Source organism: Berghia stephanieae, chromosome 7, assembly GCF_034508935.2.
Source record: "Berghia stephanieae isolate SIO BIC M18660-M18661 chromosome 7, UCSD_Bste_1.3, whole genome shotgun sequence".
In the NCBI taxonomy this organism is placed as follows: Eukaryota; Metazoa; Mollusca; class Gastropoda; order Nudibranchia; family Aeolidiidae; genus Berghia; species Berghia stephanieae.
This window is the reverse complement of record NC_088366.1, coordinates 15,655,114-15,674,828: the sequence shown is the minus strand read 5'-3', so window position 1 is coordinate 15,674,828 and position 19,715 is coordinate 15,655,114. Positions and strand designations below refer to the sequence as shown.

Below are 19,715 nucleotides of genomic sequence, written 5' to 3'. Positions count from 1 at the left end.
GTTTCATACTTAGAACACTCAACATTAAAATGATATAAAGTCAGCACTAGTTACAAACAAGAGAAAAACATGGAATTATTTCTGAAAGTAATATGATCAAGAGAATTAATTACCTATCCGCTCATCATTGCTTATCACTTATAAGGCAAAAACAGCTGTATTTTGGCCATATAACTCGTCCAACTACCGATCGATTAAAATGATCCCCATCTTGGCAAAAAATTATCTGATCTGGGATTTGCAAAGTCCCGAGTTTGAGAATTTTTGCCAAGATGAGGATCAGTTTAATCTATCATTGTTTGAAGGACGATTTTTTTGGTCAAAATTTTAAATACGTGTTTTCTCGGCGTTTGGTAGTCTTATCCTTAGGCCACCTGCAACATTCTATAATAGAAGGAACTAAAATGGCCTCACTCAGCTCTTTGTTACTGTTTTTAAACATCTGTTTTGGTGATTAGTTCTCACTATATTATATCAACCACATTATAAAGGTTCAAGGTAGGAAACAGTTTTGTGTTTTGGTACGTTATAGCCGGCTAGCGGATGTTGTGAGTATTTTACCTAAACGCATAGCATCAAGACTTACATTCCTGTTTGCCGCAGACAAATCCTGTGTTGTATTCTCTCTCCGTGGCTTGTTCTACATTGTCCCCCTGGAAGGGCGGATCAAGCCACCAGGGATATTTCCGACCAGGCTTGCAAACACACACATAGCCGCCTCGTCTGAACCCATAACCCATCTTGTGCTTGCACTGCCAGAATGAAATCAGAGAGGATGTCTACAATATCAATACAGCTTTCTGCAGCTCGCCGGTGTTCCCGATAGCTCATTTGGTATATTGCTCGCTTCACAAGTGTATTGGATTCAATAGTCTGATGCCACGTCGCCCAGCAACGGCGGCCATCGTGGTTTTAAACAAAGAAAATCGGTATTTTTTATTCTTCATGCTGGCTAGAACTTTTCATATGTCTTGTGATCAGAATGTGTAAAAGTCAAAACATGATCAGATTTATAACGGTTTTTTTCCTCTTCGCCATTGTCCCGATAGTTTAGAGCCAGTTACTAAGTTACCATGTGTCATTACGAGGAAAAAAGTGATGTTAAGACGGTTGGAGCGTATTATGGACCTAGATTGATCCCATGGCCCAGGTGAAGTCGAGATCTTTTTTCCTTTCTGAAACCTCCCCTCTTTCCAGTCGACCAAGCAGTGATTGGGTAGCTGGGTCTGTTAGATCTGGCGGAGATCAATTGCTGGTTCGTTTCACGCCATAGAAACCGGGATATACTCCGGCTCCATGGGCCTAATAGCTCTGAATGACTTTGGATGCTCCCGATTGCACAATTGGGAGAGTACTTAACCCAAAAGCAAAGTTTTTCATATCATTGTCTAGTTTTGTTTTGTTTTTTTGTTTTTTTGTTTTTGTTTTTTTTTTTTTTGGGGGGGGGGTTTGTATTTGTTTGTTCGTACATTTTGTTTTGCTTTTTAAGCCTCTGCACACTCAGCAGTGATTGGGTACATGAATTTGATAAATCTGGCCAAAAAAATGCTTGCAACAGATTGGCGTTCTACCCAAAGGATGGCAAGAAATTGATTGTTGTTTCAGTTTCAACCGGGATACATTCTTGGTATTATCAGAATGCTCGACTGTTTCTGGGTGTAATTTGTCTACATTGATGCCAACTTTGGTGATTCTGTCATGAAAAACGAGCAATCATCAACAACAAAATTATCGGAGATAAGGAGCCGGAAGAGAAAAAGGCTGATGCTTGGGTGTCAGTTCAGAAGCACGGTAGATTTTTTTTTTTTAAACGTATCAAATTATCATCATCACTATTATAATTCATCATCATCATCATCATCATCATCATCATCATCATCATCATCATCATCATCATCATCATCTTTACTCACATTCTCTCCGTACTCAGGTGTAAAATGAGTACCTGGCCGTTAACAGCGTTGTCCCTAGTGGTAAAACATGGAAACATCGCCTAACAGGCGTCATGTTTCGTCCTACATGTTTAGTGTTTGATCTTGGTCAGGGACCCCTTGTAAAGCGCTTTGAACACGTTTAGTGGATATTGCTCTATATAAAACCTCAACTATTTACTATAAAGACGACGAGATCAATGTCAAAGTATCAAAACTCACCCCTGTCGTTTTCTTGCACCTGGCAATTCCTGACAAATATGATGGCCCTGGGTTGCCAGGACTAACACCACAAGCATTGAAATCCAGTTCGATAAAGTCCGTGTCCATTGCAATGGCCGCCACTATTCTGCAACAATTGTTAGAAAGTACTTTTCACTTTTTTTTACACGAATGTATTCACTCACCTTTCCCTCTGTGACAATTTTTTTTTCGTCATAGGCAGTATTTAACTCATTAACTATTGAATTTGAGACTTTCCTTCGGATTTAAAACAAACCTCTGTGAAAGTAAACATAAATGAAAGATCAATTTCAAATCAAGAACAATGAACACTATTTTATTACCTGACGAATATTTATTTTTCGGATGTCATTTAGCCAATAATATAAAAGATATTATGAATATTATTATTAAGAAGCATAAATTTTTATGTCACCATCAGATGAATTGGAATAGGAAAAGACCGACTCAAAATTAAAAAGAAAGAGGATAATGATGATGATGATGATGATGATGATGATGATGATGATGATGATGATGATGATGATGATGAAAAAAGAAGAAGAAGAAGAAGAAGAAGAAGAAGAAGAAGAAGAAGAAGAAGAAGAAGAAGAAGAAGAAGAAGAAGAAGAAGAAGAAGAAGAAGAAGAAGAAGAAGAAGAAGAAGAAGAAGAAGAAGAAAAAGAAGAAGTAGTAGTAGAAGAATAGTTTTAACAAATTCATGTACCTTTGTCGCCTGAGATGTGTAAAGTTGGAATATCTAGGCATGAAGTCCACGATAGGGGATACAGCACTGACCACCCATTTGTTGGATCCTCCACAGTCGAAGTACGGGGGTGTGAAATATACAGGAAGTTTGCGCTTGTCCTTTTCTATGGCACTCGGGGACGTGGGACCGAAGAAGGCGAATGGCTGGTAGTAATCCGTTTGGAATCGACCTGGAAGGGCGTCAGAGTTTTTACAAATCAAAAATGTTTAGGTGTCAATGGGATTCAATAGTCTGATGTCACGTCCGCCTAGCAACGAGCAGTTTGGTTCTAAACAAAGAAAGTCGGTTCTTTTTATTCTTCATGCTGGCTAGAACTTTAACACATGTCATGTGATCAGAATGTATAAAAGTCAAATCATGATCAGATTTATAAAGCTTTTCTCCTGTGTATACACATTTATGTTCGTCCGAGAAGTATTTCATAAGGGCGTCCGCTTTTGTTCCGATAGTTTAGAACCAGTTACTAAGTTACAATGGGTCATTACGAGAGAAGTGACTTCACGACTGTTGAAGCCTATTAGATAAAGGGGCATCAATGTTTAAAATTGCCAAACAGTAGGTCCTTGTCTCGATCCTCTTGGCTGAGAAGTAGCTTCTTAAAAACACTTGGGCAGTTATTTAGCGCAATATCCACTAAACGTGCCCAAAGCTCTTTACAAAGAGTCCCTTACCAACAGGGACAATTAAGATGTAGGACGAAACATGGCGTCTGATAGGTTATATTATACAATTTTTTTTGTTAGAGACAATGCTGTTCATGGTTAAGGTACTCATTTTACACCTGAGTACGGTAAGAAAATGTGAGTAAAGCGCCTTTTCCAAGAACTCAACATTGCCACGCTAAGAGCGAGACTCGACCCCAGGAACTGCTGCCGGTCCTAAGGCGAGTGCCATATTACCAGACCATAGAGCTGCACGTGGGAAGCAGCCAGAATCCAATTGATGAGGGGTGCTGGCGTTATAATACTAGACTATATAGGTCACGGACCCCAGTCTCTTGGCTGCCATCCCATGTCTCTTACTGGAACAGGGGCCAATTGGATTAAATAATCTGACGTCGCCCAGCAACGGCAAGCAGCGTGGTTCTAGACAAAGAAATAGGTACATTTTATTCTTCATGCTGGCTAGAACTTTTCGTATGTCATGTTTTCAGAATGTATAAAATCAAAACATGATCATATTTATAATGTTTTTCTCCCCTGGATACACTTTTATGCCCGTCGGAGAAATATTTCATAAGGGCGTCCGCCATTGTTCTGATAGTTTAGAGCCAGTTACTAAGTCACTATGCATCATTACGAGGGAAGTGATGTCATGGCTGTTGAAGCCTATTAACATAATTTGAGCTGAGGAAGATGAAATTTCTAAAAATATTTGTTCGAATATTTCTCTTGCTACTTTTGTCTGGCATTGGATCATCAAAACATCTTTAGATTTTAATCCCGCATTTGTCCTGTATGATCAGCTGTGAAATGAATTGTGATTAGTTAGAGGTAAGAAAACATGGAAAACAAAAATCATATATTGTAGTGTAGTCTGTGGTATTGTGATGTACACGTAAGGCCTGAACAATTAGTGTGTTTCTATATATATACATATATATACTAAAATCAAATTATACACAACCCTTGTAAAATCCGTGCTTATATACAACTGCGGAACATGGGCACTGACTGGAGCCGAAGAGCAAAGATTAGACAGATTCCATAGAAAACAACTGAGATGAGCCCTGAATTTACGATACCCCACACAAATAAGCAATAAAATACTGTATGAAAAATGTAATGAAAGACCCTTATCCATTCAAATCCTGGAGGCAAGATGGCGGCTTCTTGGGATTTACTCAGAAGATATGAAAATATACCAGCTAATAAAGCCATGAATACGTTTTTCACCCCATCTGGACACAGGAAATATCAAGGTAGACCACCCATGTCAATTTATACTGTCCTCAATCGAGACCTAAAACACCTTCAAAATAACAAAGAATTAAAATCAAAGGAAGACCTTTCGAACTTAGCATCCACAGCAAAAGACCGTTAACTGTGGAAGGAACTGACACAGATGATTAGAGACGCAGCCGAGGCGTCCCGATCGGATGATTAGGAAGCGAAAGGCCTTAAGACATAAGACATAAGGCATATAATATATATATATAATATATATATATATATATATATATATATATTGAATTGTGTTTGATACAAATATGGTACGAAAAGTGCTCGACATGCAGTAATGGAGCGAATTATTATTATTTAAAATATTTACCACAATGTTTGTGACAGTCTACATTAATGTTTCAGGCTTAATTTGCCATCGTCAGGACTGAGTTGTTTTGTTTACTGTTGTTGTTTCTTGAAGTGGTTCCGCTTTAAAGTTGCTTAACAAGAATTTGCGCCGATGGGGACACTTTCCGTATATCTCACTTTTCATGTTGAGTGTGGCTTCATGAGGGTGTTTGATTATAGTATATTTCTCTTCCAGGCATAAGCTACATTGTTTTGATGTTGGTGTGTATCCTGTTGCTTTAGATAAAATTTTCCATGAAATGTTGTGGTCTAGTTTGTTGTCTTTTAATTTCCAAATATGTTCGCTGAGTTTTGTGGATGTTTTTTTGTTAGTGTTTCTAAATGTTGAGGTCAACAAAACAACTCAGTCCTGACGATGGCAAATTAAGCCTGAAACATTAATGTAGACTGTCACAAACATTGTGGTAAATATTTTAAATAATATATATATATATATATATATATATATATATATATATGTGTGTGTGTGTGTGTGTGTGTGTGTGTGTGTGTGTGTGTGAGTGTGTGTGTGTGTGTCTGTTTGTGATTTGAAGTTACAGAATGATCTTGCCGACCTAGATATTGTAGACCCTTGGTGAGGATTTAGACCAATGGGTAGGAATTCGTTAACAGAATTAAAGCAGTTGCCGAGGCTGATTGGGAGGCGGACGGCGATAAGTTATGTAAGTGTTGTTGTTGTCGTCGTTGTTGTTGTTGTTGTTGTTGTTGTTGTTGTTGTTGTTGCTGTTGCTGTTGTTGTTGAGGGGTATTTTATTGTTTATTTTAGTTTTGTCTTTTCGTTTTTAGATCCTTTTGTTTGTTTTTTGTTTGTTTATTTATTTTACTTTTTAGATTTGTGGAGCGTCTCTCTCTCTCTCTCTCTCTCTCTCTCTCTCTCTCTCTCTCTCTCTCTCTCACTCTCTCTCTCTCTCTCTCATCCGACATAATACAAGTTTGAAACAGTGGACAACAAAGATCAAACAACCTACCTGACTGATTAGAATACTTGATAGCAATATAGTATGTAAACTTGGTGAGGGAATCCAGATCACTACGGAAGTCGGGCATCCAAAATGGGTACCTAGAGATGGTCAAAAAATACTCAAAATGCTTAATTAAATCTCTCTCTCTCTCTCTCTCTCTCTCTCTCTCTCTCTCTCTCTCTCTCTCTCTCTCTCTCTCTCTCTCGCATTTTAGACTGAGCATAAAAAAGACTCAGTACGGAGGTGTACACATTTGTAGGTATGACTAATCGCATTTATGGACTTGATTTACCACCGTTTTAATGTACAGTATTTTTACGCTTGTTTGATAGTATTTCCATTACAATTAGAGTTGACAGATTTACAGCGTAAGAAGGCGTCGCTCAGAACCATCCCTTAAAAATTGAAGTAACATTATTTTTTTTAAAAAGTCCAAAATAGCAGTTTAAAATTGTAAATCAATTGTTTGTTTTAGAATTGTACCTTGGCAAACAGGATTTTTTGCTTTATGGTCACACGGTAAGAATAACACGGTGTTACAAATCACTCTAATGACTAATGTTGAAATAATAGATCGAGCAGACATAAAATGCTCTCTCCTCAGAGCTATAGGAGATAGAGACAATTAAAATTCCTCAGCAATTCAGAAAAGGCAGTATCGAGAATGAGATCTTGGGAAAAATTCAAAGGAAAATAAGTAGAGGGTGACAACGAAAAATCTATGTCACATCTAAAGATATCAGAACGTTAACAGGACTGATCAATGCAACAACCATTATCATTCTGAGACGATCAGAGGACGGAGAAGATTGGAGAACAACGATGGCCATTGTCTGCAACGGATCCGGCGCCTATTGATTCTATAGTGCGGCTTGTGGTATGACACTCGTTTTCGGATCGGAAGGTCCTTGGTTTGAGACTCGCTCGGCGCATAGTTGAGTCCTTGGAAAATGCTCTTTACTCACATTCTCTAACCGTACTCAGGTGTAAAATAAGTACCTAACCGTAAACAGCGTTGTCTATGTCGGAAAAAATTGTAATATCGCTTTACAGGGGTCATGTCTCGTTCTACATGTTACGCGTTGCTGTCGGTCAGGGACCCTTATAAAGCGCTTTGAGCACGTTTAGTGGATATTCCGCTATATAAAAGCTCAAGTTTTCTATAATAAAAAAGCATATCTTTACAACATTTCTACTGCTTGGATTTCGCTCAGAGTCCTTGAAAAAGCAATCTTATCAGGTTTACCGTGACATCATGAAGCACCTAGTTTTTTTTTCAGACACAGGGTTCATTCTAAAAGTGAGTGTACCAGGCACTTATGTTGATAATAACAAGAAATGGTTTCTATGTTACATGTTTGTGTTGAGAATATTGGCTTTTAAGCTTAAATGCTGACCAACTTACTTCGCGGAGTTTGTGTTTGTTGAACCCAGAGAAAGCTCTAGTTAGACTAAAGTTTGAATCGCATATTTTGGCGGGGGTGGGGGGGGGGGTCTTGGATAGCTCATACTGTAGAGTCCGAGCCCCCATTGCCGCCGCGAAGTTTTTATTCTCCGTTGTCTTCTGGCACTTTCCTACTCACTTCATTTCTTGTTATTATCATTATACGTTACATACCACGGGTTCATTTTGAAATTAGAATGTGTGTAATTCACGTCCCTTCCGGCCCCCGCATCGGTAATATGTACAACTTGTCTGGAAGGTTCTCGAAGAAAATTGTCCGTATCCCTGTAGTCATCCCACCTGTATGCCTTAGGCCCAAACAGTGGAATGGTTCGGTTGAATGGAACAGTTGTGTACCTGAGGATATATTTAATCAAACGTTTCTTCTCATTATATAGATAGTGTGCGCTTGACTAAGAAGCTAACAACATTGCCATCCGGAAGCATAACGGACCAACACACAAAACTATGTGTAACCTTAAACGTTAATAGTAAGGTTAATACGATTTAGTGAGAATTACTCAAAAATGTGGATGCCAAAAAACAATAACAAACTCCTGGGTGGCGTCAAATTCATTCTATCTATAAACTAGCTTCGTGCGACTTTGCGGTCCTGTGGTATGGAAACACGCCTTCGAATCTGTAGGTCTCTGATTCGAATCCTAATCTGAGGAGGGGGGGGGGAACACAAAATTAGGTCCTTTGAAAAGGTCTTTACTCACATTCTCTTGCTGTACTCATATGTAAAATAAGTATCTGGCCGGTTACAGCATTATCCGTGTCAAAAGTTTGTAAAGTCAGCTGACAATGTGTGATGTCTCATACTACATGTTTGGTGTTGCATTGGAATAGGACCCATTGCAAAACTTTTTGAGCATATTTATTGGAAATCGGGCTTAAACTTAATGAAAAGGTTAAAAAATCAAGTAGTTTCATTAATGGCTAGATTCGTATTGTTAAATGTAGACTTATCGAAGTAATTTTGCTAAATGTTTTAATCGAGGCAATGCTCCAGATTTTTTAGCATTCTCCGTTACCAAATGCCATTCAAAGACAAGCCATCGTTAACTTATAGCCTGACACTGACCAAAATAGGACGTCAAAATGCCAGTCTTTGGCCACAAAAGAAAACAAATCGTGAGTTGTATAGTATAGTTCAACCAATAGGACCACTTGTTTCCATGAACACTACTAACGACAACTCACCAGGCTGTGGAAAAACCAAATAATGACGTCAAAATGCCAGTCTTTTTTGGTTTCAGTGTCAGGGTATAACTTAACGATGGCGACATTAAAAGAATATGAATCAAAGAACGAATTTAGGTCTTAGACGGGCTGATAGCATTAGGAATACAGACGTCTGGAAATCAGCCAGTTAACATGGGAAAAAGCAAGTTAATAAAGTATATGGAGAGAGAGAGAGAGAGAGAGAGAGAGAGAGAGAGAGAGAGAGAGAGAGAGAGAGAAAAAGAAAACACAACAAATAACATATGGTTCTTGACCCATTGTTAGATGACAAACAAAACATCATGATGAAAAAGGTCGAAAGGTTTTCTTTGAGTTATCTTTTCTCGCTCTATTTTTAACCATCTTTTCTTAACTGGCTTATTCTACTCCCTAGTGTCTTAGCCAGTCACCAAACACTATGTATCCAAAACCATAATATATTGAGTTGGGATGGATTTCTTAAACATTGCTGTAGTAATGCGAGGATTCCAAAGGATAAACAAAAATCTGTGAGGTCAAAAGAATACTGACAACTGAGCATATTGGATGAATTTTTAATTTAGAAAAGTGAGTGGATCAGGCACTTATGTTGATAATAACAAGAAATGAAGTTAGTAGGAAAGTGCCAGAAGACAATAGAGAATAAAAACTTCGCGGCGGCGACAGGGGCTCGAACCCGCGACCCTGCCCACTTAATTTCTTGCCGAGAGCATATGTTATAAATTATGTGAATACATCGGAGAAAACAGTCCAGGAAGGAGTGAATAATCAAAACGAAATAAATTTCAGGGTGATGAATATCCCTCAAACGCTTTCTACTTTACAGAAATAAATAGCAATGTGAAATTGAATGTAAGCTTCAATTTAATGGTCGAAAACAGATAAAATGGACGTTTCGGGTTTCCCTTTATCAACAAAACAGGATGAATGAAACACTACAGACGAATGAGATAATGAGATCGATCCTGGGTTAAGTCGAGTTATTTTTCGGCCTCCTTGTCCACCTGGCAGTGATTGGGTAAATGGGTCCGTTAGATCTGGTATAGAGGGATTTGTGATAGACTAGCGTCCCGTCCTATTCAATGGGTAGCAAGCGACTGCTATTGCCCATTCCATGCTATAAAAACCGAGGTAAATGGACCCCGCTTCAGGCACTTTCGTTTTTTTATTTGTTTGTTTGTTTTTTTGTTGTTTTTTTTTTTTTTTTTTTTTTTTTTTTTTTTTTTTTTTTTTTTGGGGGGGGGGGGGGGGGGGGGTTGTTCTTGAACAAGATTATTAACCCCCAAATTTCTCACTTGGACAACCTGTGTGCTTTCTGTTGACATCAGACATCTTGTTTAATGGCTTATCTATATTCCTTCACGGAAGTCGACGATATTTATTGATGCCGTAGCGGAAGAGTGTGGTTTTTTTTAATGATTCCAATGGCTCTGACAGAGGATGGAGGGGGGAATAGTACAAGCCAAAGTAACAATTACTAAAGATGGACCTTGTTTAGCATTTTCTCTATTTTATCATGATATGCAACAAATAATAAACTGAAATATTTGATCTCGATTTAACCCTCTCCTTACCACCTACAGAAAAATCGTCACATTTGTTACGACACAATATACAGTTTTTCTTCTCCAAATTTAGTTTGGTACATCACAATAGATACTCTTTTTCTTTAATTAATAAGGACATAAAGTTGTTTTGTAAAGAGTTGTCTAGGTTTTTAAAAATCTATTTTTCTGCTGGGTAAGCCCGCCATTTTTTGAGGAAATACTGCCTGAAAATTATTGGTAAGGAGAGAGTTAAACAAAATGTATATCTAGTAGATTCTGGTATAGTTCTTTGGTTGAAATCAAAAAGATTCTTGTTCACCAGTTTGGGTAATGGCAGTGATTGTCAAAGTAGATAGCACTGCCGTTGATCATCCTTGGGTTGGCATTGATGTCAGCCACAGCGCTGAAGTAGAAGTACATCCAATTGGGTTGTTGTGTGAAGGTGGTCGTGTCGTTCATTTTCTGGAGGATGTAGCTGGGTGGAAGGTAGATACAGATAGGGGTTAGTGTGGTGCTGGATGTAGCAGTGTTGATGGATACTGTGGTGATGGTGGGTGAAGCAATGATGGTGATGGTGATGGTGGTGATGATGATGATGATGATGATGATGATGATGATGATGATGATGATGATGATGATGATAGTGGTGGTGGTGGTGGTGATGGTGATGATGAATTTGGAGGTGATTTTATAATGATGATGAAGAAGAAGAAGAAGAAGAAGAAGAAGAAGAAGAGATGGAGGTGGTGGTGAAGGAGAGGAGGGGGCAGGGAGAAAAAAAAGAAGAGAACAAAGATATGATGAAGAAAAATAAATGATGAAGACCCATTAATTAATACCAACGAAAATCACAGCATCTACCTATAAAAGAACGCCCTGTTCAATGCCATGTTGTGAATGTGAATAAGTGACGTTCTATTCCGGTACCAAATCCTGGACAACAGTTGGTTATAGACGGGTAATTGGGCTACTGTGTCCTCTCGTAGGAACAGATCAGCCCGGCTTTTCGTCCGGCAGTTTTCAGCATTGATGGATCGGATATGGTCATCTATGACATCAAAGTGGTCCTTTTTCAACCATGAATATTGACCTTTACCCTCGGTGAGTCGATGGCGTATGAACATTAGAACTACAACTGTTATAATTGAAGTTATCTTCAAAAACCGATCCATCCTCTTTTGCTTGGAATGAAAGAAATTAGAAGATGTCCGGAGTTTATGATTTAGAATTGATTTTACAGAATTTGACGCGGGGTCATTCAAGTATGAAATTGATTACTAATATACCAAATAAATAATCCAAGAAAGCCAATTAATATTTATGTATATGAAAAGTGTATGTCTTTCAGGGACGGCTGGTAATAATGGGCAGGGTGGGCAAATACCAGCCTGTTTTTTCAAGTTATAAGCTGTATTACTAGGTCCAAAATAATCTAATTTAAATAAGATAATTTCAAAAGTTAGTACTTAAACTTGATACTTCGTACTGAAATCAATTTGTGTGTATTTTTGATAGATTGCGAATCACCATGCACCCCGTAATACATAAACCAGGATACGCTCCTGTTCTTTTTATCACCCCCCCCCCCTCAAATCACTCCACTCCGCCCACATCGTCATCTCATCGTCTTGTCGCCTGACAGTGAACTCCGATTTTGCTGTCTGGCCTCTCTAGTACTAGGTCGGGCTAATTCAAATGAGCCCACCTTATAAACCAGTGAACACTAAATTAAATAGAGATTTTGGCAAACGTACTTTTTCTTATTTATTGCCTTACTTGTGCTGGTACCATTGATGTAATGACATTGGGAAGGTTTCAGTATTGAATTGAATTTATTAATTTACTAATATATCAATTTAGTATTAACTTGTGTTGTTTTTATATATTTGTTTATCCATTTAAATTATTTCTTTTTTTTTCCCTCGTTTTCCTTAGTGCTTCTCAAAACTCATTTATTTAAATTGTTTTCTTATTTGATTTTTTTGTTTTGTTTTGTTTTTCTTTAACAAATTAATTTGTTAGTTCTTTTTTTTCCAATTCTTAAAGTAATTACCGCTGTATTTTTATTGCCAGACTAAATATTTTTGCAAAACAATGTAATTTTCTATTGTATTTCCTCTAATAAAACAAAACATTTTTATTCAAAAGTCAAGGCTAAATAAATATATAAAATACAACCACCATTTTGGTTTTCTCAACACTTGAATTAGTATACGAGAAATACTCTTCTGAGAAAAGAGAGAGTTGAATTCTAACTAAGTTATAGAGGAAATAAAGACGTTTAAAGGAAGGGTGGGCAGATTCCGTACTTGCCCGTCCTGAAGCTAATACATACATAAGATAGTTCGTGATGAAGAGGTGGGAAGCTAGGGGTTGGTTGGGTCGGTAAGGAGTAAAGATAACACGGTCGTTATTGTCATAGTCTAACGAATGCATGAGGAGAGATTGGTAGCATTGTTTTATCTTAATTGTATTGTATGAATTACTGGCGACAGCCTAAGATTAAATAAACTTTGTTTTTGTCTTTTTTTTTTTTTTTTTACTATGGAACTGATACTTGTCATAGCAGACCTGCCTACTTGAAATAGGAAAATAAAAATCGTAGTTTTCAGGATTAATAAAATCCTAGATATTTTAACTACCCTTTAACAAAATCACCGGAATTTTCGTCTATTATAGGTATCAAATTTTTAAAAAAACGAGAAAAACTGATTGCAAACTTAATAATGATGGTGGTGGTAGTAATGATGATGGTAATACTATTATTGTTATTATTATCATTTGTTATTATTATTATTATTATTATTATTATTATTATTATTATTATTATTATTATTATTATTATTATTATTATTATTATTATTATATTATTATTATTATTATTATTATTATTATTATTATTATTATTATTATTATTATTATTATTATTATTATTATTATTTATTATTATTATTATTATTAATTATATTATTATTATTATTATTATTATTATTATTATTATTATTATCATTACTATTATTATTGTACGTATTGGTGGGATTACGATTGTTTTTTGTTCTTTTTGTGTGGTTATTAATGGTATCAGTTTATTGTTTGTTCCATTTATCATTTTTTTCCACTTTCATGTATGTTGTCATCAAATTGTATGATTTATTGGCGAAAGCCTAAGATTGAATAAACTTTGTAATATCGTATAGTAATCATCATTGTCGACGACATCGTCGTTGTCATCATAATCATCATCATCATTAACAACAACAACAACAACAACAACAACAACATTAACATTAACAACAAGTACTACAATAGCAATAAAAACAATATCAACATCATCATACAATTTCCGTCATCGTCTCCACAACTATCATTCTAACCAACAGTACCACCAAAACCACTACCATAATTACATCCTCCCTCACCGTCTCCTCTTCCTCTTCCTCCTCCTCCTCCTCCACCACCACCACCACCGCTACCACTATTCCAACCACTACCACCACCGGCACAATCATTCTAACCACCAAGAGAGCAGTAAAAATGATGCAATTTGAGCTCTGAATGAAACTCGAGTCATATCGCTGTTGTTGCTTCTCGATGAAAATTTTAAAGTTACTACGTACTACTGAAAACCAGTAATGTAACAGAAATATTAATCTCGCCGTTGAGAGATTAAAGCATCTCTTTAATTTTTCGAGTGAACGAAATGGACTTGTATTGTCAAGGTGTTGTCGCATTATGTCTCTTCGCTTTATTTTTTTGTTGTATTCTCTTTCGTGATTCATTTTTGATTACGTTTGGTATAATTAAAATCTACTGGTATTGTCATTTCATTGTGAATGTGATTATCTGTGGTTGAAATATTTTTTTTTAAGGTGAACAAAAAAAAACAAAAAAAAAAACAAAAACAAAAAAAAAAAAAAAAAAAAAATATATATATATATATATATATATATATATATATATATATATATATATATATATATATATATGACCGAATCATCTTTGCCCCACCACTATAAATAGGCTAGAACCGCCACTGATGTCTTTAATCCTTCACTAACCAAGAAAAGTATTACTACTGATTAATATAAGTCTAAATCCAAGTCATGCTTAAAGCCATTTTGTCTTCAATTTTCGGAAACAAAAATGCTCTGCAACTCCTCGTTAAATTCCAATTCATTTGAATCACAAGAAGAAAAAAAATTGATTTCCTTGCCTCTAATTCTATACAATAATTTGAAATGAGCTCAATTAAATAGAACATTAAACAACATAATCTCTACCGCTGTTTTTATATATATATATATATATATATATATATATATATATATATATATATATATATATTATATAATATCAAAAATGTTTAAACGTTGATATTAGACCGTTTATCAACAGCTTTCGTCCAAGGAAACTAACCCCGGAACTCCATCGAATAATAAATTACAAGAAACAATATCAATACTTGGGGAAATATGGGGGGAAAGAAATAGATAAATAGAATCGCACAACTAAAATATCAAAAACAATGAACGAACTGATAAACATTCTGGCTGATTTAAAAGTCCCAATTAGACGTCGAGTCAATGACAGTATCAAAACTTAATTGTCTTAGATACCCATCAATTACACAACTAGAAGAATCACATCACCAATTAATGTAGAATATTACATATCTACACAATTTAAAACATTGATCAACTTCGACAAAACGTTGTCACTTTTTTTGTTGCTAATCGTACTAAATGACACATGTTAGTTAATTAACCCTGAGTCGGTTTTATTGCGTGTGAATACAAGGTATAGGACAATAGAATGACACCATTCAAGGGTTTTTGTAACATCACAAATGACGTACTATAACAAAATGCCTTTATATCACTTTAGCGAAAAAGAAATGACTGTCACCTTGTCTAAAAGTATTTAAGCGATGACTTCAAAGAATTCTCAGCTTTAAGACAATTTAAGACAATTTAAGGGGTCTTTTTAATCTATTGATATTGATGATATGCGCTTTGTTAAATTACTTACAACATCCGCCAGCCGGATATAACGTACCAACATACAAAACTATGCCTAGCCTTTAAAGTTTATAGTATAATTGATAAAATTTAATGAGAGCAACTCATAAAAATAGTTGACTTAAAAACAATAACAAAGAGCTGAGTGACATCAATTTCGTTCCTTCTATAGCGAATAAACTTTTTTTCTGGCCAAAAGGAATAAAAGCCTTTTCGTGTTGTACGGTAGAAGAGGTAAGATTAGGAAGGAGTCGAGACGTTTGTTCTCGTAACGGAACCTTGGGGGTCAGGTCGCTCTCTGACCTGCACCTCAACCGTCCTACGTCTGAAAATGTCTGTGGTCGAAAGTTGTTTCATTAATTACAAAATTCCCTCGCTTCCCATCCCATAATATGTTGCACAACTATTTAGCTTAAAATGAATTTGTAGCACAACATAAATGTAAGCCTCTTCTAAGTGGAAATTTTGCCAGACTCTAACATAAAACTTAAATCTTTTAATAAAAAGTGATGAGCTTATAATTAGTGCGAGATCAACTATAGCTAACTAAAATCAAAAATTTACGAAGACAGTTTCAAAATTTTCTAATGACACCATTTTCAATACATTTTTTATAACTTGAGCTTTTATATAGTGCAATATCCACTAAACGTGCTCAAAGCACTTTACAAATGGTTCCCTAGCCGACAGTAACACTAAACATGTAGAACGAGACACAACGCCTGTTAGGCGATATTACATATTTTCGACAGAGACAACGCTGTTAACCACCAGAATACGGTAAGTGAATGTGAGTAAAAGGTCTTTTCCTAGGACTCAACCTTGCGCCGAACCCAGGACTTTCCGATCCGAAAGCGAGTGCCATACCACAAGACCAAATAGCTGCACATTTAGACAATATATGAGTGGTGTTGCTTATGTTAAAATCCTCTTGCAACAAATGAGTTTCAAATAAGCGTAACCAATGGTCGGAGACCAGAAACCCATATTCTCAGACTTCGGATATAAGGTATGAATGATTCTTATGTAATAACGATAACTGTTTTAAAACTCAGCATAACATGGACAAATAACAGCTTTTGACAGTTGCTTTCAACATAAATGTCACAAGACTCTCTTTTTAAATGAACAATAAATGACTGGACGTCGATGTTTGTGAGACATTTCAAAAAACAAATATCGAAAGTATTTTTACTTTTTTTTGCTCCGTTTATCAAATGTCCCAAGGCCTTATCTTTTGTTGATTCGCGACTGAGAGGCATTTATTTCGTATTATTAAATATGTAATGGTTTGCCTATAGGGAATGAGATTAGCGGAAGAGTAGCGTCCCTTGATTGGACGTCACCCATAGTCTGTGACGTCACCGGCGGAAAAGTTATTAGAGAGAGAACGTCAATTTGGTTGTGCGCAGTTGTCTCTCGTCCTCGCTTCCGCGGTGACGTCCAATCATGGGACGCTACTCTTCCACTAATCTCATTCCCTATTTGTTTTCGCAATCTGAACTTCAATATTTTCTCTCCTTTACGTTAATATTATGTAGTGACTGGGGTTCCTGACCTCCCATTAGGCAAGGGGCACGGAGGTATTTGCTGTGTCTTTTATCCCCCTATATCTATTTTCCAACTTGCTTTCTGTCTTTGTCTTAGAATGAGATTACTTGGTTTTGTCCGGGCCCCGGCCGGATACCCCGGCTGAGAGGTAAACAGTCAAATGTATAGTTAGAGTTTTGGGAGTTGATATTTTTTTTTCTTGTAAACCATCTCTCTTGTTATGCACTTTATTATGTTTTGTTTACATATTATATTATATAATTTGTAAACATTTGAGTGTATTCCTTTCAGTAGGGATCTGTGCTTGTTCTGGGTGAGACTTTTAGGTGATCTCAAACTGAGTACTTTAATAGTGTGCTCCTGGATCTACATCTGTTTCCTATTTGAACCAATTCTCCTTTGCCTTACCTTTTCTTGAGTGCTTTAATTGTAATTCTGGAACGTTTTACTATTCCATTTACTTCCTTTTTACTGGCGCTGATATGACCTTGATGTGTTGCAAGCTCTGTAAAACCCGTAAAAAAATATGTAGTGATAATATTACTTAGATCGTCTTGCTTTAACTTTCTCCAACTATTCATATATTATTATTCTTTGGGTTTGTTTACCCATTGGTCTAACCTTTCTCTATCTACTGTTATTTTATTGCAACTTCAGACTTAGGACTTAACCCGATGTGTACATATATGCAGGTCTGACATCCGAAACCACTTATGGGCCCAGTTTAACATTGTTGTAATGGACAATGTTTTGCGTCATTTTCAAATATTTTTATTATAACAATGAGTCCATAAGGAATTGGGTTATCAGACCTGCAAGTATGTTCACGTCGACTTAACCTTATTGTTGATTTGCAAACATTAACAAAGAAACGTTTTCAATATCTTTAGTTAAACCCTAGAAAGAGGAGAGCTAACGCTACTCTTTCTAGGTTTAAACTGACAATTTTTACTAAATATTTTGGGAAAACGATTAAATAAGCACTGATGATAAAAACTAAAATATATAGAAGGTAATAAAAAATGAAACCACGAGTTATTTATTTGTACATTGCCTGCAAGTTGTCTTTTGTATTTATCTACAAAGATGTCCAGGAGACAGTATTATTGTAGGCTGTAAATAGTGCAAATAAGGAACCCGTGAATTTGCCTGGCATTTATTTGTAGTTATGAATCCTATGTTTTCATTCATGTTAGAGAAGAAACCATATTTAATTTCTTCGCTTTCAGATTTCAACAAAATGATGATGATGTAGATTATTATTATTATTATTATTATTATTATTATTATTATTATTATTATTATTATTATTATTATTATTATTATTATTATTATTATTATTATTATTATTATTATTATTATTATTATTATTATTATTATTATTATTATTATTGTCACCTCATTATCATATGGAAATTTTTTTTTTGGAAGGACTCAACTTTGCGCTGCTCAAAGCGGGACTCGAACACTTTACCTGCGGTTCGAGGGCGAATGTCATACCAATATACCACAATGCTGTGTATTAGAATTATGTTATATTAATATTCTTTTTTCTTTTTCTTTTTTTTTAAACTTATATTATTTAGATAATCATATAGCCAGAAAACTCGCAACAACCACTCCCTCAATCTTACTCGTCTTGTAGATATAGATCTAGCACTATTAAACTCAAATACGATTGTGTTGTGCTGATGAAAAATCGAGGCAGTAACGTATGCTATAAAATACTAACGAAAATACGAACTAATAGATGATTTGTACTGCAGTGAAGCTTTTGAAATGTGGTGCTTGAGAAGGATGCAGAGAATATCGTATATTGCACACAAAACGAACGAAGAAGTGCTAAAACAAACATACCAACAAAGGAAACTAATGCCCTTAATAGCGGGTCGACAACTATCCTTTTTCGGACACATAGTAAGGAAAGATAAGAATGAATACCTGGCAAGTTGTGGAAAAAATACCTGGTAAACGCGCCCGGGGGAGACAAAGAAAAACACTCATAGACCAACTGAAGGGCTTCACCAACCTAACAATCCAAGAGCTGTTTGAAAAAGCAAGAGACAGGGTGGAATGGAGAGAGATAATTCATGCAGTATCCGAAGCCTGGACCAGGCATGGAACCTAGAAGAAGAAGACTGCAGTAAATGAAAAACGGATGGATGCATGTTGTGTGCAGAGATAATAAATTCAATGTTTGTGTTTTGTGATTCAAGAGAGGGATCACAGCTGAGAAGGCACGTATCCTTGTGGGTAGTATTGGCATTGCGGCTATGTGGTCTAGTGGTATGAAACTCCCTTTCGGATCGGAAGGTCCTGGATTCGAGCCTCGCTCGATGTATAGTTGAGTCCTTGGAAAAGGCTCTTTACTCACATCCTCTCACCGTACGCAGGTGTAAAATGAGCACCTTACCGTTAACAGCGTTGTCTCTGTCCAAAAAAAAAAGTAATATCCCCTAGCAGGCGTCATGTCCCGTCCTAAATGTTAAATGTTGCTGTTGACCAGAAACCCCTTGTAAAGCACCTTGAGCACGTTTAGTGGATATTGCATTTCATAAAAGCTCACTTTTTTTTAAGAGCTCAATTAGAATTAAACTGTCGGGTAACCTCTGTGGTGTAATGGCAGTATCTCTGAATGGTATTCAGGAGGTTTGAGGTTCGATCCCCAGTCCAGGCAGGCTGATATATTTGGGATGATTTTTGTTCTCGTATTTTCTTTCTTGCTTTGTCTG

The 19,715-nt window shown here is 36.2% G+C and overlaps 1 protein-coding gene across 1 annotated transcript in view; it reads right to left on the bottom strand.

Moving 5' to 3' along the window:
- LOC144976157 (uncharacterized) overlaps positions 1-11,580 on the bottom strand; it is a 29,162-nt gene extending 17,582 nt beyond the window's left edge. The window contains exons 1-7 of the mRNA XM_078920338.1: positions 11,276-11,580; positions 10,734-10,889; positions 7,815-7,997; positions 6,203-6,294; positions 2,881-3,091; positions 2,154-2,280; positions 587-752 (exon numbers count right to left, since the gene is read on the bottom strand). Coding sequence (XP_078776464.1) covers positions 587-752; positions 2,154-2,280; positions 2,881-3,091; positions 6,203-6,294; positions 7,815-7,997; positions 10,734-10,889; positions 11,276-11,538 — 1,198 coding nt within the window. The 5' untranslated portion in view covers positions 11,539-11,580. The remainder of the gene's footprint in view (positions 1-586; positions 753-2,153; positions 2,281-2,880; positions 3,092-6,202; positions 6,295-7,814; positions 7,998-10,733; positions 10,890-11,275) is intronic.
- Between the last annotated feature and the right edge of the window lie 8,135 nt (positions 11,581-19,715).